The sequence below is a fragment of the Dioscorea cayenensis genome, chromosome 7 (assembly GCF_009730915.1).
Source record: "Dioscorea cayenensis subsp. rotundata cultivar TDr96_F1 chromosome 7, TDr96_F1_v2_PseudoChromosome.rev07_lg8_w22 25.fasta, whole genome shotgun sequence".
Classification (NCBI taxonomy): Eukaryota; Viridiplantae; Streptophyta; class Magnoliopsida; order Dioscoreales; family Dioscoreaceae; genus Dioscorea; species Dioscorea cayenensis.
In genome coordinates this window covers 28,107,658-28,128,559 of record NC_052477.1, presented here as the reverse complement: position 1 = coordinate 28,128,559, position 20,902 = coordinate 28,107,658, and the positions used below count along the sequence as shown (strand labels likewise).

Below are 20,902 nucleotides of genomic sequence, written 5' to 3'. Positions count from 1 at the left end.
ATTTTATATTCTTGTAAAATTGTTTTTATGTTTTTCAACAACACAAAATAAAATATTAGATAGTTTTATGATTTGATTTTCATAGTTTTATAACATTACCTCTCTATCACCTATGCAATTTCGCTTCGCTTCCTCCCAAATATAAAAGGGTTCAATTTTTCTCCATTAATAAAATAACATGATTTTTTGTCAGTCAATTTTTTTTTTAATATATAGTTCTATATAATATTTTTATATGACATTATGACCCACTTGTTTTTGTTAAAAATGGGTATATTAGGATATGGATATATCTTAAGTATAAAATTCATATCTTTATTATTTTTGATAAAATTTATGAACTATATAAATTTATTTATTTTACCCTTTTGTTGAATAAAGACTTTTACAATAAGTAACATGTTGCTTGATATCAATTATCATATTGAACAGAGAGCCAAAGGATAGAAATTCTTATGTTTTATGTTCATAATAGATATTTATTTATTTTTATAAATTAAAACTAATAATAATTAAAACTTTAAAAATCACAAAAATCTCTAAACACACATAAAAGAAAATCATCAAAAGAAACCAAAAAAAATATTTATCTTCTTTATTAGTTTTTTTTTTAAAAAAAAAACAAAACATACACACAAACAGTTTCTCACAAAACCCTGATGCATATCATTTACATAAATCTGATAAACATATATATGTGATTAAGGTAATCAGGTCCTTTTAAAAATACCCAACAGTTAATAATTTTTTTTTAAAAAAGATTTCTATTTCATTTATCCTTTTAGAAACTTTTGATATACATTAAATATAAACTTAAAGTAGACATGATTCACATGAAGACAAAATAAATGCAAGAATATTGTTATATATATATATATATATATATATATCTTGTGCACTTAAAACTTAAAAGTACACTACCTACCAGAGAGTGCACTACTGAAAGACACCTACACAGACTCTGCATGAATTTTAACTGGCTGAGAAGCAGCAGTTGGGCACTTGGCACTCTCAAAACACTGATAAACATGAAAACTATGACAACAAGACAAAGGCATCAAAGAAGTTTGCTTGCCTCACTGGGACTTCTACTTCTTGATTGTACTTTTACTTCAACTTGACATGATAAACATGATAAATAATATCACATGATTAATATGCTACTCATACAAAATGCCGAGATTAATTTAATCATTTGTGAACTTGTAGTTGTGGAATTGATCAAGTCTTCTTTTGATACTTAATTTACCTTATTTTAATTTAGTGAAGGTACATTATTTGAGATTGATATTGACTTAAATTAATGAATATAATGGTATGGTTTAGGGATACAGATATGCTTGTATAAAATAATATTACTTAATAATGAATTGTTGATGATTTTTTAGCTTGTAATTTTTTGGCATGATGTGAAGTTGATTAATTATATAGAAACGATTAAAAAAAGAATCCTTAAAATGCTTTCTTTGGAATATATATATATATATATATTTGGTTTTTTATTTTCCAAATTTACGGATGGTAGTTCTTTATCACTAAAAATTTAAATTGATTTTCTATTTTTAATTATCAATGTTTTTTTTTAAAATTTATGGATCGGTAGTTTTGCATATTTATATATATCAAGGATGTTCGAAAACTTCATTAATTTTCTAGAGTATTAATTGTTTCTCTTTCTCAATTTATTACTCATCGTTTTTAGTATTTTAGTTTCTTTTAAAGATCGATTTCTAGAGATATTATTAATCCCCGTGTTGTCCTTTCTTCCTTTCTTTCGGTGTTTTTTTTTTTAAAAAAATTATGAATGGTAGATCTACACCACCTAAAATTTATACGGATTTATATCCTTTAATTAACAAATTTAATTAGCAAATCTATGGATTGAAAGTTCTGCAAGTCAAAGTTCTACAAATATTCATAGATCAAGTGTGTTCATAAGCTTAATTCATTACTTTTCTAGATCACGTTGTCTATCCTTTTTTTCTCAATTTATTTCTCATTTTGTTTAGTACTTTGATTTTTTAAAGATGAATTCCTCAAGATATTAAAGTTGAATGCTTTCTTAATAAAAATCTACAAGATTAATTATTATTTATCTCCTAGCTATGTCTGCTAGAGTGGTGATCCTTCTAAAAATAAATATTAGAGTTTGTGATCATTGTTGCTCAATCAAGATCACTTTCTTGATTTTTGCTTAAATACTCAAATAGTACGCTGAAAAATTTGAGAATATCTTTGAATGCATCTACTAGTTCTCATCTGCTAAAGATAGCTTATGGATTTGTTTTAATTTATGATTTATTGAGTTGTTTTATGTTTATTTGTTTTTTTTTTTGGGAGACGTGGATCACCGGTTTTTATTCATCTATGAGAATTGAACTTTAGTTTACACTCTAAAAATAACATATCTTGCTAACTATTTATCAATTCATTGCAACTTGGAGTATTTGGAATTTATTTTTTATTTGTATAATGAAGGTCCATTTACTGAGGTAGACCTAAATGGAAATTTTTAAAAACTTTATAAATTATATATATATATATATTTTTAATTATAATCGATTTATGTGGTATTAATGTCTTTACTGAAAGATGGGTTTAAATTTTAACTCACACAAAGAGAGTACACTAATGTACTGAGCTATTTTTTTTCAGGGCTTTACAAGTCCTTGACATGGATTATCTATATTTTATAAAAAAAAAAATCTAAATATGTATTTTACGAGTGTGATCATCTTTGTATAGAGAAAGAATTCTTAAAATTCTCAACCATTATCAGTCCCTCAAAATATCAATTAATTCTTAACTCAATCTTTGCTTAAATGTTAATCATAGAATGATGAAGTTAAAAAAAAGCAATGTCATATATATGCATCTATGCATCCAGAGCTATTCTCATGTAATACAAATACCTTATTTGTTTTACTTTATCATTATTAAATAATTATTTTAGATTTGCTTTCCTTTTCATTTCCAAAGAAGAACAATATATATATATTGATCAACCATTTTTTTATCGGTCAATAATCCTTTTCATTTAAAGAGTAAACCCCTTACCAAATCTCTGCCAATTGTTTAACTCGATGCATATTTCCATATATTATATATACACACACATTATAAACTTCTTTGTAATTATAACATCTCTCTAATAATTTGGTCACTATAATGAAGTCCTTTACTATATATATATATATACAATTAGTTTCAATGAACTTTTAAGTGGATAAGGATAAGCTTAAGGCCTAAACTTACATAACATTCTAATTAACCTAATCTAGCTAGGTCCACAGCCTTGACATATGGAACTATCAACAGTCTTAGTTAGGTACAGTAGCTTAGCTAGTTCAATCAACTCAAAAACATTTCTCACAAAGAAAGTAACAAGTGATCTACATAATGCTGCAAGCCCACCTTCATTGAAATTATAACATATGTGTTAATTAATTTGGTCACTATAATGAAGTCCTTATACACACACACACACACACACACACACACACATATATATATATGTATAGTTTCCAATGATCTAAACGTTTAAGTAGATAATTAAGGATAAGCTTAAGACCAAGTATACATAGCATTCTAATAAATCAAATCTATAGGTCCAAAGCCTTGACTTATAGAACTATCAACACAGTGTTAGGTTGGTAGCCTAGCCTTAGTGCAATCAACTTAAACATTACTCACAAAGAAAGTAACAAATGATATATAATTATACTATTCTTTAACATGCCCCATTCATTCTTGTCTCCTGAAATAATGCTTAATTAGCTTCACATTCAGATATATATATAACTCCTTCTTTTGGTGCCATGTGACCTTTGTTCTAACTCCTATGAAACAAGAATCACTCTTTTTAGTTTTGACTCTCTCTCTCTCTCTCTCTCTCTCTCTCTCTCTCTCTCTCTCCTCATAAGCCAAGAGCATCTGCTTCTCTTTCGTCATAGATCTTGTTTAATTTTCTTGAGTTCTTTGATTCCATCTCTCCGACATGTGTGTTTATTTTGATCATGAGATCACTTGGCATGTTCAGAAGTTTTGTGGAGTTTGATGAAGCATATTTAATGGTGTATGATTTGAGTTTTTGTTTTTTGTTTTTTGTTTTTCCTTTTTTATGTTTTTCAAGAACATGATCTTGATCATGTTGAGAGAAAAAGGAAGCAGTTGAGGTTTATGCAACATGAACATGAATAGATCAGGAAGGTAAAACTCTTTCTTTCTTTCTTGATCTCTCTCTTTTTTTTTATCTTTGTTTATCATCAAAAAGCATGTGGTAATAATATACCTTCTCTATGGATCCTTTCTTTCTTTATTTGAATCACTAGATATTCATTTTCCTGGCTAGGGTTTGTTTGATATATACATATGAAGAGATGAACAAGTTATATATATACTTTGTTATATTTATGTTTTATGATGTCTTGATTTGATGATAGTTTCTTTTTTTGAGATGATACTTGTCTTTAAACTTGATAGAGAACTTCATTGATATATGTAAATCCCATATTATATTAATTATTATTATTATTTTTTCTATCCAATAGATCAAGTATTAGGATCTGTTTAGGCAAGCTTTTAGTTAACACTTCATGGATTAAACAAAAAGACATGACTTCATTGAAAACAAGAAAAAGGGTTGATGTAACATATGCATGATGTTTAACTGAGTGAAAAAAAAAGAAGAGAAAATAAAGGATGGAGTGAGTGAGCCTGCTTCAGTCCACTCATGGATAGTTTTGAGGTTTGAATTGCCTGCCGAATCATTCATTCAAACACTCAGTGACCATTGAAGATCATCATTCATTGAAGAAGAAGAAGAAGAAGAAGAAGAAGTTAACTAATTAATTTTGAAAGATGAAGTTTGAAGTGAAAGGCACTGTGTGAATGAAAGAATGATGCGGGAGATAATTCATTCTTCTTCTTTTCATGCTTGGACTGAAGGGGGCTCCCTCTTTCTCTCCTTAATTAATTGCTCTAATTAATATTTAATTAATTCTCTTAATTTTCACTCATGATCAATATATGGATATGCTACTTCCTTACTGATCACTTGTTAATATAAAGTTTAGATGAACATGTAAATACTACAATATTTACTAGTAACATTAGTTGCTGTTATATTTGTTTTCATATTTCTCTTGTTTCATTAATGTTATATATTACTCTAATAGATTAGTATTGCGCTTGTTCTTTTGTTTTCAATTCTTAATAGGATCGAAAACATTCTAATGAAACTTATGATTCTACTCCAATTAGTGGTAAATGTGAATTATGATCAGTCCTACTGCTATATATGCATGTTCATGTTTTCACTTATTAAAATTAAATTAAATCTATGTAGTAGCCATTAGTTGTATTTGTTTTTATGCTTTCTCTTGTTATAATTATGGTGATTAACATGTACATTAATGAAGCTTAATTATGTTATATATTAATTACTTCAATAGATTAGTGTTGTGTATGTTCTTTTCAACTCTGAAAAGGAAAACATACTAATTAATGAAGCTTATGATTCTAATCCCATTAGTGGTAAATGTGAATAATGATGGTTGTCCTGCTACTGTTACTTCTTAAAATTAAACTAAACATATATGCAGAGCAGCCATTAGTTGTATTTGTTCTCATGCTCTCACAGCTTGTTATAATTAATTAAAAAATGTGTATACTAATCAAGCTTATGTCATGTCAATCCAATATATTAGTTTTTTTACTTGTTATTCATGTTGATCTTAAGAGAAAAACATACTAATTAATACAACTATCTATGCGATAAGAGAGTTAGTATTTCATTTCGTTCCTAATTAGAAGTTGTGGGTTCAATTGTGGCTTGATCATGTTAATAGTAAAAAAAATAAAAATTCTAGTTTCACTTCTTAAAAAGGTAAAAATGCATTTAGTAATCTACTATTATATGCATGTTCATATTTTCAGCCATTAGTGTCATATACATATGTATATATATACATGTTCTCATTTCTCGAAAGGTAAATGTATATACAGATATAAATGAAGCTTTTAATACTACTGGCATTATTCTTCTATATGTTAAAGCTTTCACTTCTTAAAAGCAAGGTAAACTATGTGGTAATATATTTATGATATTATCATACTACTGTCAGTGTAATATTTGCTCTCATGTTTTCACTTCTTAAAATTATGGTAAACATATATACACACAAGTGAAACTTATGATACCACTCATTTTAGTGTTGTGAAGATATATATATATATATATGTATGTATGTATATATGTTCTCTTGTTTTCACTTAATTAAGTTAAATAAGGTAAACATACATATGTATAACTGCAACTAATTATGATACTAATATTTGTCCAGGTTCTCACTTCTTAGACATAAATTAATAGAGCACACACACACACATATATATATATATACATTCATTAGTTTTATATATGTCCATGTTTCTCACTTCTAAGATCAAGGAAAAGCTTATGATACATGACTTCCATCAGTGTCATATTTGTACAAGTTTTCACTTCCTGAAAGATCAAACTCACACACTAGTAATTTAAATTTTTGTAACTGTCAGATATGCATACATCTGTTCATGTTTTCATATATTTTGAAAGATGAAGACATATAAACAATGAAACTTATGATACTATTCTCCCATAATTGGAACCATGTTCATGATAAAAGTTAACTCACTACAAACACTTCTTCTCTTTCTTGTTGATACTTGATAGTGACCTTATATATATATATATTACAAGTCCGTACCTCTAGAAACTTATAATTATATATAATGGGCTCTTGGAACTTGTAGTCATATTTTCTTCAAGTAATTAATGCATAAAGATATATATGATATATAGGTGGTATTGAATTGACCTTAGACAGTGCTAGCCTTTCTATTTGGCTTTGGGTGGGAAAGTGCTTCTCCTATATATATGTTAGCAGGCTAAAATTAAATAATAAACTTTGTGCCAGTTGAGATTAAAATATGTACATATGAACAGTGTATTCCCACTACTTGTTGTGTCTTTTCAGTTTCAAAGTTGAAACAATCATGTGTATGTGAGAGAGTTTAGAGTTTTGAAAGAGATTATTCTTGTATATATATATATATATATATATAAAGACTTGCTTAATCTTGATACTCACATGGGAATGAATTTGTCTGTGTTTTACCTCCAGCTTTAGGATTGAGTTTATTTAGGTTTTCCCCCTTTAATTGCTTGTAACTCTGTTTATCAAACAAAATATAAATGAGAATCGTTGCGCATCAAAACTTATCTAGCTTTTTTAATACTAAGTAAATTGATGGATTGGTATATATATATAAGAAAAACTGTCATATATGTACGTTTTTAGAGTTATTATTATAATTTAAAGATGTTTGATGATAGCCAATTAATCATCATCTAACGGCTATTTTATATAGAAAATTATGCAAAGATACTATTATTCTACTATGTATGTTTAATGTTTCGGTACTATTAAATAATATTTTGAATTGATAGTAATCATTAAATACAAATCTAAGAACTACTGTAAAATGCTTTTAGCTAGATTTTAAATCTAGAACGCTCCCTCGTGTGTATAAATACACACTACAATGCAAGTTGAGTTAATCTATATAGAGTTTCCTTAATATAATGAAAGTTACATATAATTAAATATAGATAGGAGAAACCCTAAACCTAGCTAGTCTTTCCATGGATTAAAGTTAACTTAGATCTTGTTAAAAGTTAAGATCATCATTTCATTTTCTACAGTAAAAAGATCTCAAAAGCTTTTTTTAAAAAAAAAGGCTAAGCAGTTTGAGTTAATCCATAATGAAAGTACACATGTTCATCCAAACACTAAAAATATAAAGTACATTTTTGTCAGCTTTTTATTGCTTGCACTGAGGTGCAGTTGGCGGTGCATGAGAGGTTCCCTCTTGATCTCTTCATCACAAAGTACACAGTATTCATATTAATTATTTAAACACTGTGCTCATGTGTGCTTGTGTGTATCCCTAAGTGGGAGCATTAGCTTTGGGAAATGGCCACCCTTACACCAATATTATTAATCCATGCCATGTAGGGGTGGCATATCAATCTGTCCGATACCCGATCCGATTTTATCCGACCCGGAATAAAAAGGTTTGGACGTAAGGTTTGTAAATCGGGTAGGTCCCGGACGTGGCTAGTTGTCGGTTTAAATCCGGGTCCGGACTAGTAAATTCGGACAAGCGCGCTGTTTAACCCCTAAAACTTTAAAAATCCCGACCTTGATGCCCATTTGTTTTAAAGCTCATTCTTATAAAAACTTTAAACATATATTGTTTTTTTATTAAAGACTTAGATTTTTCTATAATTTTGAGTTGAGTTTTTGGATTATTAATGTTTTTTCGATTTAATGTGAATTAAATTATTTTTGTATAATTTAATATTTGAGCTGACTTAAAAATAACTTATAAATTCGGACAAATTTGGACATCCGGACAACCCGGTTTTTAAAATAAACCCGGGTTTAGACATACTAAGTTGTCCGGATTAAAACTAGGACGAGTCCGGACACAAGTTTTTCTATTTATATTAGTAGTTGTCCGGACCCGGTTTTGTCCGGACCCGAATTTTTGCCACCCCTAATGCCATGCATGTTCAATATATTGTCATGTTATATACAGTGGTAATTAGTTTTAAAGGACAGTAAAAATATCTTGGATTTGGTTCAGGGGGTTTCAAAGTGAGTAACATTTGCTTGCCAATTATGGATTCTTTGATGAGTGAAGGCTTTGCTATTTAGAGAAGGTTTATTCATTTTATGTGTTTGTTGCATGCAATGGGCTATACTATAAGCAAAGAATAATAATTCAATAATTAAAGCAAAAGAAAACTTAACCAATAACCAATAGCTAGAACATGTGTGTGTATATATATATATATAATATTTATATATAAATATCTTGCTTTTGTAATTGGTTGCATTGTCTGGTGATTCACAAGTACAAGGTAGGTTTTTAGATAAATCACAATTTATTAAAAAAGAGAAAGACTTATACAACAAGTCGCACATACTTGGAAGCGAACAAAAACTAAACTATAATTAAAAAAGAGGGAAGAGGAAAAGTATGAAAAAACAAAACATAATAATAGACACAACCAATGAGCTCTAAGAACACTTCAAGAATTACTGTGCTCCAGCTGCTAGCTAGTGGGCTAGCAAAGCTGAGACTTCTTCATATCAATAGAAGAACTTCTCCAATCTTGACTTTTTTGGCCACCAAAAACTGAATGAATCCAGGAGATTAGCAAATGATTAATTTTGCAGATTTTTAAAATGTAAGAAAGGGATGTGCAAGTGAAAATTCGGTTGTTTCTTTTGAGCTAAATATTCCGAAAAATTATATGGATGAAGGAGACCCTAAGACCATCTAAACTTGAAGTGCTAGCTCGGTAGAACCAAATCTGTAAGATTGAAAGGAATATTGGGAGTACTGAAGGACATGGAGAATTGCACCCAAATTATAGAAGCTTATTGGTAATTCATGAGTAAATGGTCCACAGTTTCACTCCATGTGATACAAGGTAATTGAAGGAAGGTTGTTGAGTCAATCTAATTGAACTATATATTGAGGGGAGAAAAAGAGCTTTTCATAATGTAACAATATGACGTTTTAACTAGTTGGCCACTTCATCTCTATCATATATATATATATATATATATATATATATGAAGTTGTTGCTTCCTCCTTGCACTCTGATGATGCAAGGTAAATGACTACACTAAAATGAGTACCAATATATTGTTGGAATTTTGAGAAAAAAAAATAATAATAAAGAAGAATAATTTTTATTTATATGAATGTCCTTGCATAAATATCAAAACATCACTAGATATATAGGCTAAAACAAACTGATAGGATTCCACAATTTATTGAACGAATAACAAACAAAGATATTGACTAACAACTTTTAATTATTCTCCAACATATATATCATAAAGTATATCTTTCTAAACATTAATATTCTGTTAATATTTTCTTTATTTTTTCTAGTTAATATAAAATAACTGTAATTAACATCATCTTTAGCACTGTCATTATCAGATGGTGGGAATCCAACAATGTTATGAAAAAAAAATAACAATTTAATTATCACTGTTCAAGTCATTAGTTGAGAAAATGCAACTCACTTTGAAACATCAAGTAATGCATTCAAAATCACACTTCACAAGGTTAAGGAACAGTACCAAGAAAAGGAGAGCTTGCCAATGTTTTTTTCTACAGAAAACATGAAGAAGAAGTAAATTAAAAAGAAGAATAAAAAAAAAAGTTCCAACCATTTCAAAAGGTGTGTTTCTTCTTGCATTTGCCTGGGTTAGAGTACATCTGTTGAAACCTTTATGTCAACAGGCTGGCACACTCACTGAGGAGAATTTCTTTGGGGTTTTTTTTTGTCACTTTTTAATATGTTGAAGTAAAAGATGGGCATGGAAGAAACTGTATAGAAAGATTTTTCTTATAAATAAAGTGGATAATGGAGTTCATTAAAAAAATTAGAAAAAGGGGAGAAAACATTGGAATATTGAAAAAAAAAAAACCACTTTTGCAATAGGAGGATGATAATCAACTCTTTTCTTTCCTTGAGTGAGAGTTTCTTTCTTCAGTGAGAGGTGGTGGTTGAGGTGAGACTGGTGAGTGCTTGTGACATTATTATAAATAAATAATATATATATATATATATATATATATATATACTCGTTTTATTCTATTTTAGAGGTTTTTTTTTTACTTCATCATTTAAAAGACTTATGAAACATTAAATATTATTTTTTTAATTTATTTTTCTATATTTTATGTATTTTTACAACTTCTAATAAATTAAGCAACTATACATTTTATTAAATCATATTTTAAATAACTATAATTTTAAAATATAATATAATTTTTATAAATTTTAGATTACCCAGCAACATTAAAATAGATCTATAAAACCAAAGGAAGAAATAGATAAACCACCAAGAATGCGGACAAGATGTAAGAAAGGTTTTGTTAAATTTCTTTTATTATAATTTTTTTTCTTTATTGGTTTGTCTGCATTCTTTGTGGCTTATCTATCTTTTATTTTCTTTATTTCAATGTTAGTGAAATTGTCAAATGTAATAATTTATTTTAAACTCATGATTTTATTTCAATTAGACAAACAGATGCAAATCAATTGAGAAAAAAAGCAAGTCAATAACAATAACATTACTCAGGATGAAAGGTACCTCTAAACTAATGCAAATTTTAATAATAATAACTTGCATGAAAATACTATCATTAATTCATCAAATTACTAATGAACTTGTTGCTTTCCTTTGTGTATGTGTGTGTGTGTGTGTTTTTTTTCACAAGGGAAGGGCATAATACATATGTACACACACAAGGCTGAAGTTCAGTTCTCTGGGAAAATACTACTTGATAAGAACATGCATTCTTCTTGTTTTTTGAAGACATAATGGCAATGCTAGACCAAAATATATATTGAAGCATTTAAAACAAAAGACAAAGTTAAATTAAGAAGAATGGCAGCATTGTCAGATAATTAGAACAGATATCTTATTTCAACTATTTCAGTGTTTCATAATATATTAATATTACAAGAGAACACTTGAGGAATAACTGCCACTTATTCAAGATTCAGAGATTAGAGTTTTGCTCTTGCTCCAGAGGATTTCTCGACGACAATCATAACTTTTCCTATTGCTTTCCTTTCTTTAATTGCGGTAAAAGCAAGATTCGCCTGTTATATAAGATGATCAAAACATAGTAAATGTTCGTTCAGGATTACACTTTAATGCATGGAATGCTAATTAGTCATTATCTTTATAAGTTTTAGCTAGATAGATTCATCTCTTCTGGTCACAAGCTGAGTTTGCATAAAATACGACATCAAGAGCATTAAACGAAGAACAAATCCCATGCGTTTTTACTTTTCATTTTGTTACATGCTATCTCCAACAAAAGTTTGGAAAAAGAGACAAATATTTAAATAGAAAAGTAATGCGTGGAAATAGACAAAGGTGAAAAATGTATTTTTGACAGAAAACAAGAAAATACAAGGCGTATCGATGCACTCATTACTTTCCTCCTCAAGATAACATATGTTATAAGGAGAGACGTCATCATTTGAAATTTAAACAGTAACTTAGTAATGCAACGCACAGAAATAGACAAGGCTGAGAAAGCCCTAAGACATGCAACTGTATTTTTTGCAATGAACAAGAGAATGCACATGCCTTATATGAAACACTCAACTTGGTGATGCTCAGTGAAAGCTAATGAATGTGCGTCGAAAGCTTTAGTAGAACTTAGTGGAAGCCATGAATTTGTATTGGGAAAAGTTACTGACCTCATGAAGACTATACTTATGAGATATGTGAACTTTAATCAAGCCTTTCGATAGCCAAGAGAGCAGCTCTTTAAGAGAATCCTCCAGAACATGAGGCTGATGGATTTTGTGACTACCCCAATACAGTCCATGAATAGTCCAATTCTGAAATATGTTTTAACATAAAAGAAGAGGTCAATACAAACTATACCTGTAAAATACTCTGCAGATACAAGTGCGAAACAAAGTAAAATATGTATAAATGATATCTAACCAAATTAATGAAATCCAGAAAGACACAGGAACTGAAGCAACTGTGGTTGGGTTATGTTCACTACTGGAGGATGATTGTGTTTTTGCCATTCAAAGATCAAAGACAGGGAAGGGCAAGGTTTTGCAAGAACAAGGCTTTCTTGTCAGTTGAAAGGCCCCTAAATGGATCTGGAGAGGAGATAAGAAAATATTACCTGAATAAGCTAGATTACAGTAGTACCCTATATTTATATACAGGTATAGAATAAAAATGTATGAGATCAAAGAAAAGAGATCATGTGCATCCAATGGGGAAACAAAATCCTTTCTGCAGTACCTTGACAAGGGCAATATTTGCCGGGATCACTGGAACTTCACCACTTGCAAACCCGATGACTAGAATACTTGCTCCCCAATTGAGAAGCTTGAGACTTTCTTTTGTGAGCTTCCCGCCTACTGGATCATATAGGACATCTACTCCTTTGAGATTTCTCATCTTCAGGAATTTCTTTACACTTTCTATGACATTTCCCTTGCTCAAATCAACAACATGATCAACTCCTAATGACTCCAGAAGCTGCACTTTCTCAGCTCCCCTGAAATTCAGAATACAGCCAAGGGGTTTATTCTACAAATAAATACACACAGTTAAAACAAACGTATAACAACTAGAAGTTTGGCGCTCTAGATAGAAACCTAGCAGCAGCTATGACCACTGCTCCGCAAACTTTTCCTATCTGCACAGCTGAGAGACCGACACCTCCTGCTGCACCAAGAACAAGCAAAACCTGCAATTTTGTTTTAATAACAAATACCAATCCATTAAAAACATTAAGGTTAGTCATTAAAAGCAAATGCCATATGTATGAATAAGTTCAGGGCTTTCCACAAAGCCTACAATTCACACTTTCAACCAGGCTAATTCCTTTTTTCTTCCAACCCTGAGCTTTATATGTTAAATAACAAAATAAAGCAATTAAAAGTTTATAATAACAGTTACTAAGTGGCAATAGTAACAAAGGAATGTTATAATTGTCTGCATTTGGAAAGCTAATAAGTTATGCCTCATTGTTTAATAGAGGAATATAGTTAAAAGGAAAGTCAAACAGCATTACCGAACATATCAATTTTTGATACAGGAAAATACAAAAGAAACATGGGTTAATACCTGACCAACTTTGAGTTGCGCTCTATGAACAAGGGCTACATGAGAAGTACCAAATGCAACAGGAAGTGCACCAGCAGCAAGCAAATCACATCCTTCAGGCACTAGAAGTCTTTTTCCAAGCATCAAGAAGACAAAAATTACCAGGTCAAAATAGAGCCATATACTAAATTCTAATGAAATAAGTGTCCATATTTTAGCATGCAGAACACAATGTACATCAGTTTAGTGAAATATATCATAAATTTCTTCCACTTACACAAAAAGATGAATCACGAAAACTACAAAGAAGGGTGGTTTGAGCCTCCGAGGGATATTTCTTAATCACTTTCTCTCATGGAACACAACTACTAGTACAATTAAGTGAAATTTGCCTGCTCAGGATCAAATTATGATATAACAGGTTTCATCATCCATAAACCTTATGACAACAATCACAGATCATGTGACCAAATCGGTTGAGAAACCTACCAAATTTAAACAATCCAATTCACAAGTGATTGGCCGATGACCTATATTTCATGCATGTAGACCAATACTGGTGCTATAATTTCTTTATTTTCCTAACAAACATTATCTTACCAAAAAAAAGGAAAAGAAAAGTCTCCATAGGTTGATCCAACACAACCTTTCTAATCTATAAGTTCAACAAGGCAAAAAAACTAGCAAGTTCTGTATTCATTGAATTCAAAATCAGATGAAAATATCCTTGGTATATCTGCTCTTTACGAGGATCTGATCTTGCCTACATTTGCATTATATATTGGGGGAAATAATAAACATTTGAAGAGGAGCAAGTGTCTTTCTTTTAATGTAGCCTACTCGGGAGAAAATTTTCATTTGGATTTTGAAAGAGCACACTTCTACTAGGGGAACTTATAGTACCATGCTGGATAGGGACCAAAACATCATTTAACATTTCGAATGTGGGTACCCCACCTCTAAGATCTTGGCAGGCCGATGGCTTGCTTGTGTGTTGACTGCAAATAACAAGCATATGACTTATATCTTTTTGTCATTTTGGTTTTATTTGACTTTCAATGTTCTTTGACATGTGTCCAAACAACCGGCACTATGCATGTTCAGTTGTGAGCAAGGACTATACATTAATGACTCCTATATTTTTCTTCTCTTCAAAAAAATTAGATTTACTTGCATTATCTATTAAGCCTTCACCATTGAAAGAGCTCATCACAATCCTGCCCAACTTGCTAGCTTTCTTACTCTGACTCTCTCTGCATTTTCTCCATGTACAGCTTGGTTTACTGGTATTAGCAAGTAACACTCGTTCCTTTGTTAGGCTTTAGGGATTCGTAACATTTCCTAGTAGCATTATTCAGCAACATAAACGTCCTCCCATGAACAGAGCCTCTGATTCACTAATTTCATAATTAATACAGTCCTGCCAGACCGCGTTCTTCAGTCAATTCAATAAAACAAGCAATTGGAATTGCTAGCTAAAGCTAAACCCTAAATTTAATATTTTTTTAAAAAAAATCCACATTTATTGAACCAAAAATCCTATAAAATTCCACAGTAAATCAGCATAAATTCATAAATTGAACAACCAAATGAACAGGAAATCAAACCAAATATACTCACAGATCCTTCTCATCATCAACAATAAACTCAGCGAACGATCCGAGACCGGCGACGGAGCAGACACGATCACCGACCTTGAATCGCGAGACCGCTTCTCCGACGGTTTCAACAACACCAGAATAATCCGAGCCAGGGATGAAAGGAAGCGGGGGCTTCTCCTGGTACTTCCCAAGTATCTGGAGGTAGTTTGCATAGTTCAAGCTTGTCGCATGGACTCGGACACGGACGGAGGTCGGCGAGGTGAGGGAAGGGATAGGGTGGGTCTTCGCCAAGGTGATCGGCGACGCCGGCGAGGTGATCGGCACCACCGGATCTCCGAGCTTCTCGCAGAGCAGGGCTTCCATTAGCGAGAGTGAGAGGAATTCATGGAACTAGTTCAAAGATTTGGACTTGTTTTTCCCAGCCAAGAAAAGTCAACGTAATCGAAATTTCCAAAATTTTCCCCTGATATATATATATATATATATATATATATATATAGAGGATGCATCGTCTGCCCACGTTCACAGATTTGTAATCTTTGATATGGGCGATTTCAATCCAATGCTGCGACATCGTTCTATGAAACGAATATCGCTGCATTATTTATAAACACAAGAAAAAATGAGATACTGCGATGATTTAATCGAATCATCCAATCAATCTCAAAGACAATAATCGAATCAATCATGCTGCTCAACCCTATTAAAATTAGTCAGACATCATCTCGAGGGACGTCCGCGAGATGATGTATATATATATATATATATATTCTATTTATATATATTCCATTTATTTTTTTAATATTGTTTAAATATTTAATATGATTCATGCTGTTAGAGGTAGGGGTGAGAAAAAATCTGGATCCGATGATCCGATTTGTCCGATGATTCGGTATCTGATTCTTTTTTTATCCGAATTTTTTGGATATCGATCGGGTACCAATCCGAATTTTTTAGATATAAAATAATATTATATGGTCTAAAAAAATAAAAAAAAATTCAAATCCCTCATCTAAACTATTTATATATTTATATATATATATATTAATAAATTTAAATTTTATGAGGGTTTCAAAAAAAATATCCAAATGTCTAATCTAATAACTTAAAGAGTAATATAGTTATATAGTTATATAGTTATATATATTAATAAATTTCAATTATACCGGGTTAAAAATAAAAAGAAAAAAAAAATCCAAATTTCTGTCTCTCAGTCCCCAATAGCCATCACCCCCTCAACCTTTTTTCTCTAGTTTCAATCCAAATCTGTTCTCTCTAGCAACCAGTGATCATTATTAATGCTTCAGAAATTATTTGAATGTTTTTTTTTGTGTAATGACTAAGATTGATAAAACTATTTATTATTTTTTGTTATGACTTTTATTGTGGGGAAAACAATATAAGAATTTAATGCTCTTTATAAGTTATAAGTTTTTCATATTTGTTTTTTTATGTAATTTTATTATATAAAATAAATTCATGGGATAGATAAAACTTAAATTTGGATCCGGATATTCGATATCCGTTTAAATCGGGTACCCGAATTTTAGTATTGGTTTACACCGGCCAGATACGGGTCGAGTTTTTGCCGATCTAAAAAATCGGATATCCGATCCGATTTTAAAAACCAAATCGGGTATCCGGTTTTGCTCACCCCTAGTTGGAGTAATATACCTTTATGTATAACGTATATGTATATATCTTATATTTTTAATGTTTATACATACTCTTACATACTCATGTATCTATTTATTTGGTTGTTACTAGGGGTGGATATGGGCCGGGTGACCCATGGGCTGGCCCGAGCCCAGCACAAAAAATACAGGGTCTGGGTTTGGAAAGTTGGCCCAAAGAACCGGGTTGGGCTCAAATGTTTTAGCCCGATTAAATTTCGGGCTGAATTTGGGTCAAATGAATTTTAGTCTGACCCGACCCGAATAAATAAATAATATATATAATATATTATTTATAATATATATATATATATATATATATATATATAATAGGTTTGAAAATAGTCAAAATTAGGCAACTTTTTAGCCTCTGATTTTGATTTTTTTAATATATAAAATGTATAGGAATGTGTGCATGTTTTCATCTAATTTTGTATTTGTTTTTCTGTTTGAGGACTGACATTCAAACAATTATTTCTTGGGTTGGGTTGGGCTGGGCTTGGGCCTAATGACAATCAAATGGGCCGGGTTTGGACCAAAACAATTTGGCCTGAACATGGCCCAGCCCAGCCCAACTCGGATATATGTGTTGTATTTTTGAGTCTAGCCCAACCCAGACCCGACTCAGCCTGGCCCATATCCACGGCTAGTTGTTACTCCATTAAGAATTATAACTTCTTCTCTCACATTTTCTTTCATGGTATCAGAGAAGGTAATTTTCGGCGATTTTTCGATAAAACTCCGGCTATCTGGCCTCTTGTCAAATCTGTCCATCTTTCGTCGGATTTATGGCTACTTCGCCGGTTTCGTCTCTCTTTCGCCGGAGTTGTCACATCTTTGCTAGAACTATCCCTCTTTCATCGGTGTCATCATTTCTTTGCTGGATCTGAAGCTTCTGCTTTGCCCCCATGACTACCTCGCCAACAACATCCAAACCCATTTTTTCTCTTAAATAAAAAAAACTTGTTAACCTTCGCATACCACCACTCATGTCCTCCTTCATAGCTTCCGAGCCGCACCAGCGCCTCAACCGACAAGTATCAGCCCCCCTTTCCCCCTCCAACCTTCCTACAACACTGTTAAAGAGTACTGTGCAATCAGCTTAACACAAGCATCATAACTCAAGCCATTATACATCATTGCATGAAATTCCTTCAACTATATTGCACATCCTTGCATTCTCCCCTTTTGAGCTGATTGAGCTCTTACTTCCTGTTGGTGATACCAATGGGACAACGTCCGGTGTGATCCCATTGGTTGGTTTTACTTCAATCAAATTTGCCAACATCAATTAGTGGAGACAACCACTTGGCTTTATAGTAACATCCCATTGGCCGACATCAATTAGTAGAGACAGCCACTTAGTTTCATACTAACATCACACTATCACTGCTATGATCCTTTATCTCATCGTCTTCATATTTCCCATCATCTAACCTTTCTTAAAGATACACCCTACTTTTCTTCATCTCCTTCAAATCTTTCTTTTCTTCAGTCTTCCTTTAGTGCGCCCCCTTCCCTACCTTTTGTAATCATTTCAAATTTCACCATCACTGCTAATTTAGTGCCCCCTCCCACAGTCTCAACTGAAACCTCTTCTGTTCCTCCATCCTCTGGGTGCATTGATGATTTTGGTGATTTGCCTCCTCTCCCCACCGGCTCATCCTTTCCGAAAGATGCTCCTGATGTCTCCCTTTGTTACCCAAACTGTATTCGCCATCCTCCTACTTGGTATGTAATTTCTCTTTCCTCTACTTACTCCCAAGAGTTCTAGGCCTTCTTTACTACTATTCACCACCATTCTGAGCCGCAGTCTTATCATGAGGCTATGAGTCACCTTATTGGCAGTAGACTATGACAAAGGAACTCGATGCCTTTCAGCGCATGCATACATGGGAGCTTGTTTCACTTCCTTCTAGTGTTACTCCTATTAGTTGTCGATGGGTCTATTGGGTCAAGACTTGAGCTAATGGTAGTATTGAGCGCCACAAGGCACGTCTTGTTGCTTATGGTTTTACTTAGGAGTATGGCATTGACTATGAGGAGACATTTACTCCTATGGCCAAGTTGACTACTGTGCGTCTTTTTTTCACTATTGCAGTGACTCGTCAATGGCTACTTCATCAGTTAGATGTAACCAATGCCTTCTTACATGGAGATTTTTCTGAGGATGTTTATATGACTCCTTCTCCTGGTTTCTCTCATCCTTCCCAACATTTTTGTCATCTTTGTCGGCCTATTTATGGACTCAAACAGGCTTCTCGTGCCTGGTTTGAGCTTTTTCACAGTGTGGTTCATGCTCTTGGTTTCACCGAGAGCTCTCATGATTATGCTCTCTTTACTCGGCAGACTCCTTAAGGCCTTACTATTCGTTTTCTTTTTATGTTGACGATATGGTCATTTCTGGTACTAATGCTAATACTATTCTTACTCTGAAACAGCGGTTACACACTGAGTTTCAGATGAAAGACCTTGGACCCATTCGTTATATTCTAGGTCTTGAGGTCGCTTATTCTCGTTTATGTTACTTGGTGTCTCAACAAAAGTACATTTTTAATATTTTTTGACAAGCTGGCATTACCGATCTCCGCACTGCCTCCACACATATTGAGTTGCATCATCATCTCTCCTCTTCTGACGGTGAGCTGTTGACTGATCATACCCGCTATCGAGCACTTGTGGGCTCTTGTTTATTTGACCATCACTTGGCTAGATATTGTGTATGTTATTTGTTTTCTTAGCCAGTTTGTCAGTGCTCCCTAATCTACTTATTATGCTATACTTCTACAAGTTCTTTGATACCTCCGTGACACTATCACTCAATCTCTACTTTTTTCTGCCACGTCCTCTCTTGAGTTGGTAGCATACTATTATGCTGATTGGATATGTGATGCTACTGATTAGAGATCTACCACTAGTTTATACATTTTCCTTGGAGATTCACTTATCTCTTGGAAAAGCAAGAATCAATCCACTGTTGCTCTTCCACTGTTGAGGCTGAGGATGATGTTATGCCCTCCACTGCTAAGGAAGTTCTTTGATTGTGTCAGATTTTAATAGATTTTGGTATCATCACATCTGCCACCACTCCTATCTATTGTAATAATCAAAGTACCATCAAAATTGCTACAAATCTTGTGTTTCATGAGTGCACAAAGCATATTGAGGTCTCTCTGCACTCTGTTCGCCATCATTATCATGCTGGCAGTATTCTTCTTCCGTATGTTGCTTCTACACAGTAGCTTACTGATTTTTTCACTAAAGCACATAATGTCGCTCGATTTCAATTCATAGTTGACAAATTCTCGGTTTATGATCTACTGTGAGTTTGAAGGGGTGTGTTAGAGTAATATACCTTTATGTATAATGCATATGTATATACCTTATATCTTCTTGCTCATATATACATACTCTTACATATTCATGTATTTATTTATTGGGTTGTTATTCTAATGAGAATTATAACGTGCTCTCACATTTCCTTAGGCCATCTCCAACCCAAAACTCTATATTTGGCGCTTCAATACACAAAAATACAGCTGCTACAGTAAAAAATTCTCCAACCATCATCTCTATTTTTAACTCTAAAATAGAATATTCTAAGAATATTCTTCTTACTTCACACTTTTATATTCATACTAGTAATAAATTTAATCATCTTTAATTTTTTCACTTTTAACCATTGAATTTAAATATTATATTATTTTAAAATATAAATTTTATTTTTATAATTTTTTATAAATATTTATTAAATATAAAATTTGATTGATAAACTACAAATATAAATACAAACATTACATTACATTAATTACTTAATAAAAACATAACATACAAACAAGCACCATCAGTGAAAATAACACATTATTGCTATCGACGATAATCTATGTTATGACTA

At 31.9% G+C, this 20,902-nt stretch overlaps 1 protein-coding gene across 1 annotated transcript; it reads right to left on the bottom strand.

The window, feature by feature from the left end:
- Window positions 1-11,519: 11,519 nt before the first annotated feature.
- Window positions 11,520-15,787, bottom strand: LOC120265579 (quinone oxidoreductase-like protein 2 homolog). Its single transcript, XM_039273516.1, has 6 exons — window positions 15,354-15,787; window positions 13,755-13,863; window positions 13,283-13,374; window positions 12,924-13,182; window positions 12,356-12,499; window positions 11,520-11,746 (listed from the first exon to the last, which is right to left on the bottom strand). The coding sequence occupies exons 1-6, from the start codon at window positions 15,695-15,697 to the stop codon at window positions 11,651-11,653; spliced, it is 1,044 nt and encodes a 347-aa protein (XP_039129450.1). The 5' UTR covers window positions 15,698-15,787; the 3' UTR covers window positions 11,520-11,650.
- Window positions 15,788-20,902: the final 5,115 nt, after the last annotated feature.

Excerpts from the sequence above, each read along its gene's own strand:
- LOC120265579 (XM_039273516.1), bottom strand. The coding sequence starts at position 15,697 with ATGGAAGCCCTGCTCTGCGAGAAGCTCGGAGATCCGGTGGTGCCGATC. Across the intron at positions 13,375-13,754 it reads CGCAACTCAAAGTTGGTCAG|GTTTTGCTTGTTCTTGGTGC; the intron begins GTATTAACCCAT and ends ACAAAATTGCAG. Across the intron at positions 12,500-12,923 it reads CAAATATTGCCCTTGTCAAG|AATTGGACTATTCATGGACT; the intron begins GTACTGCAGAAA and ends AACATATTTCAG.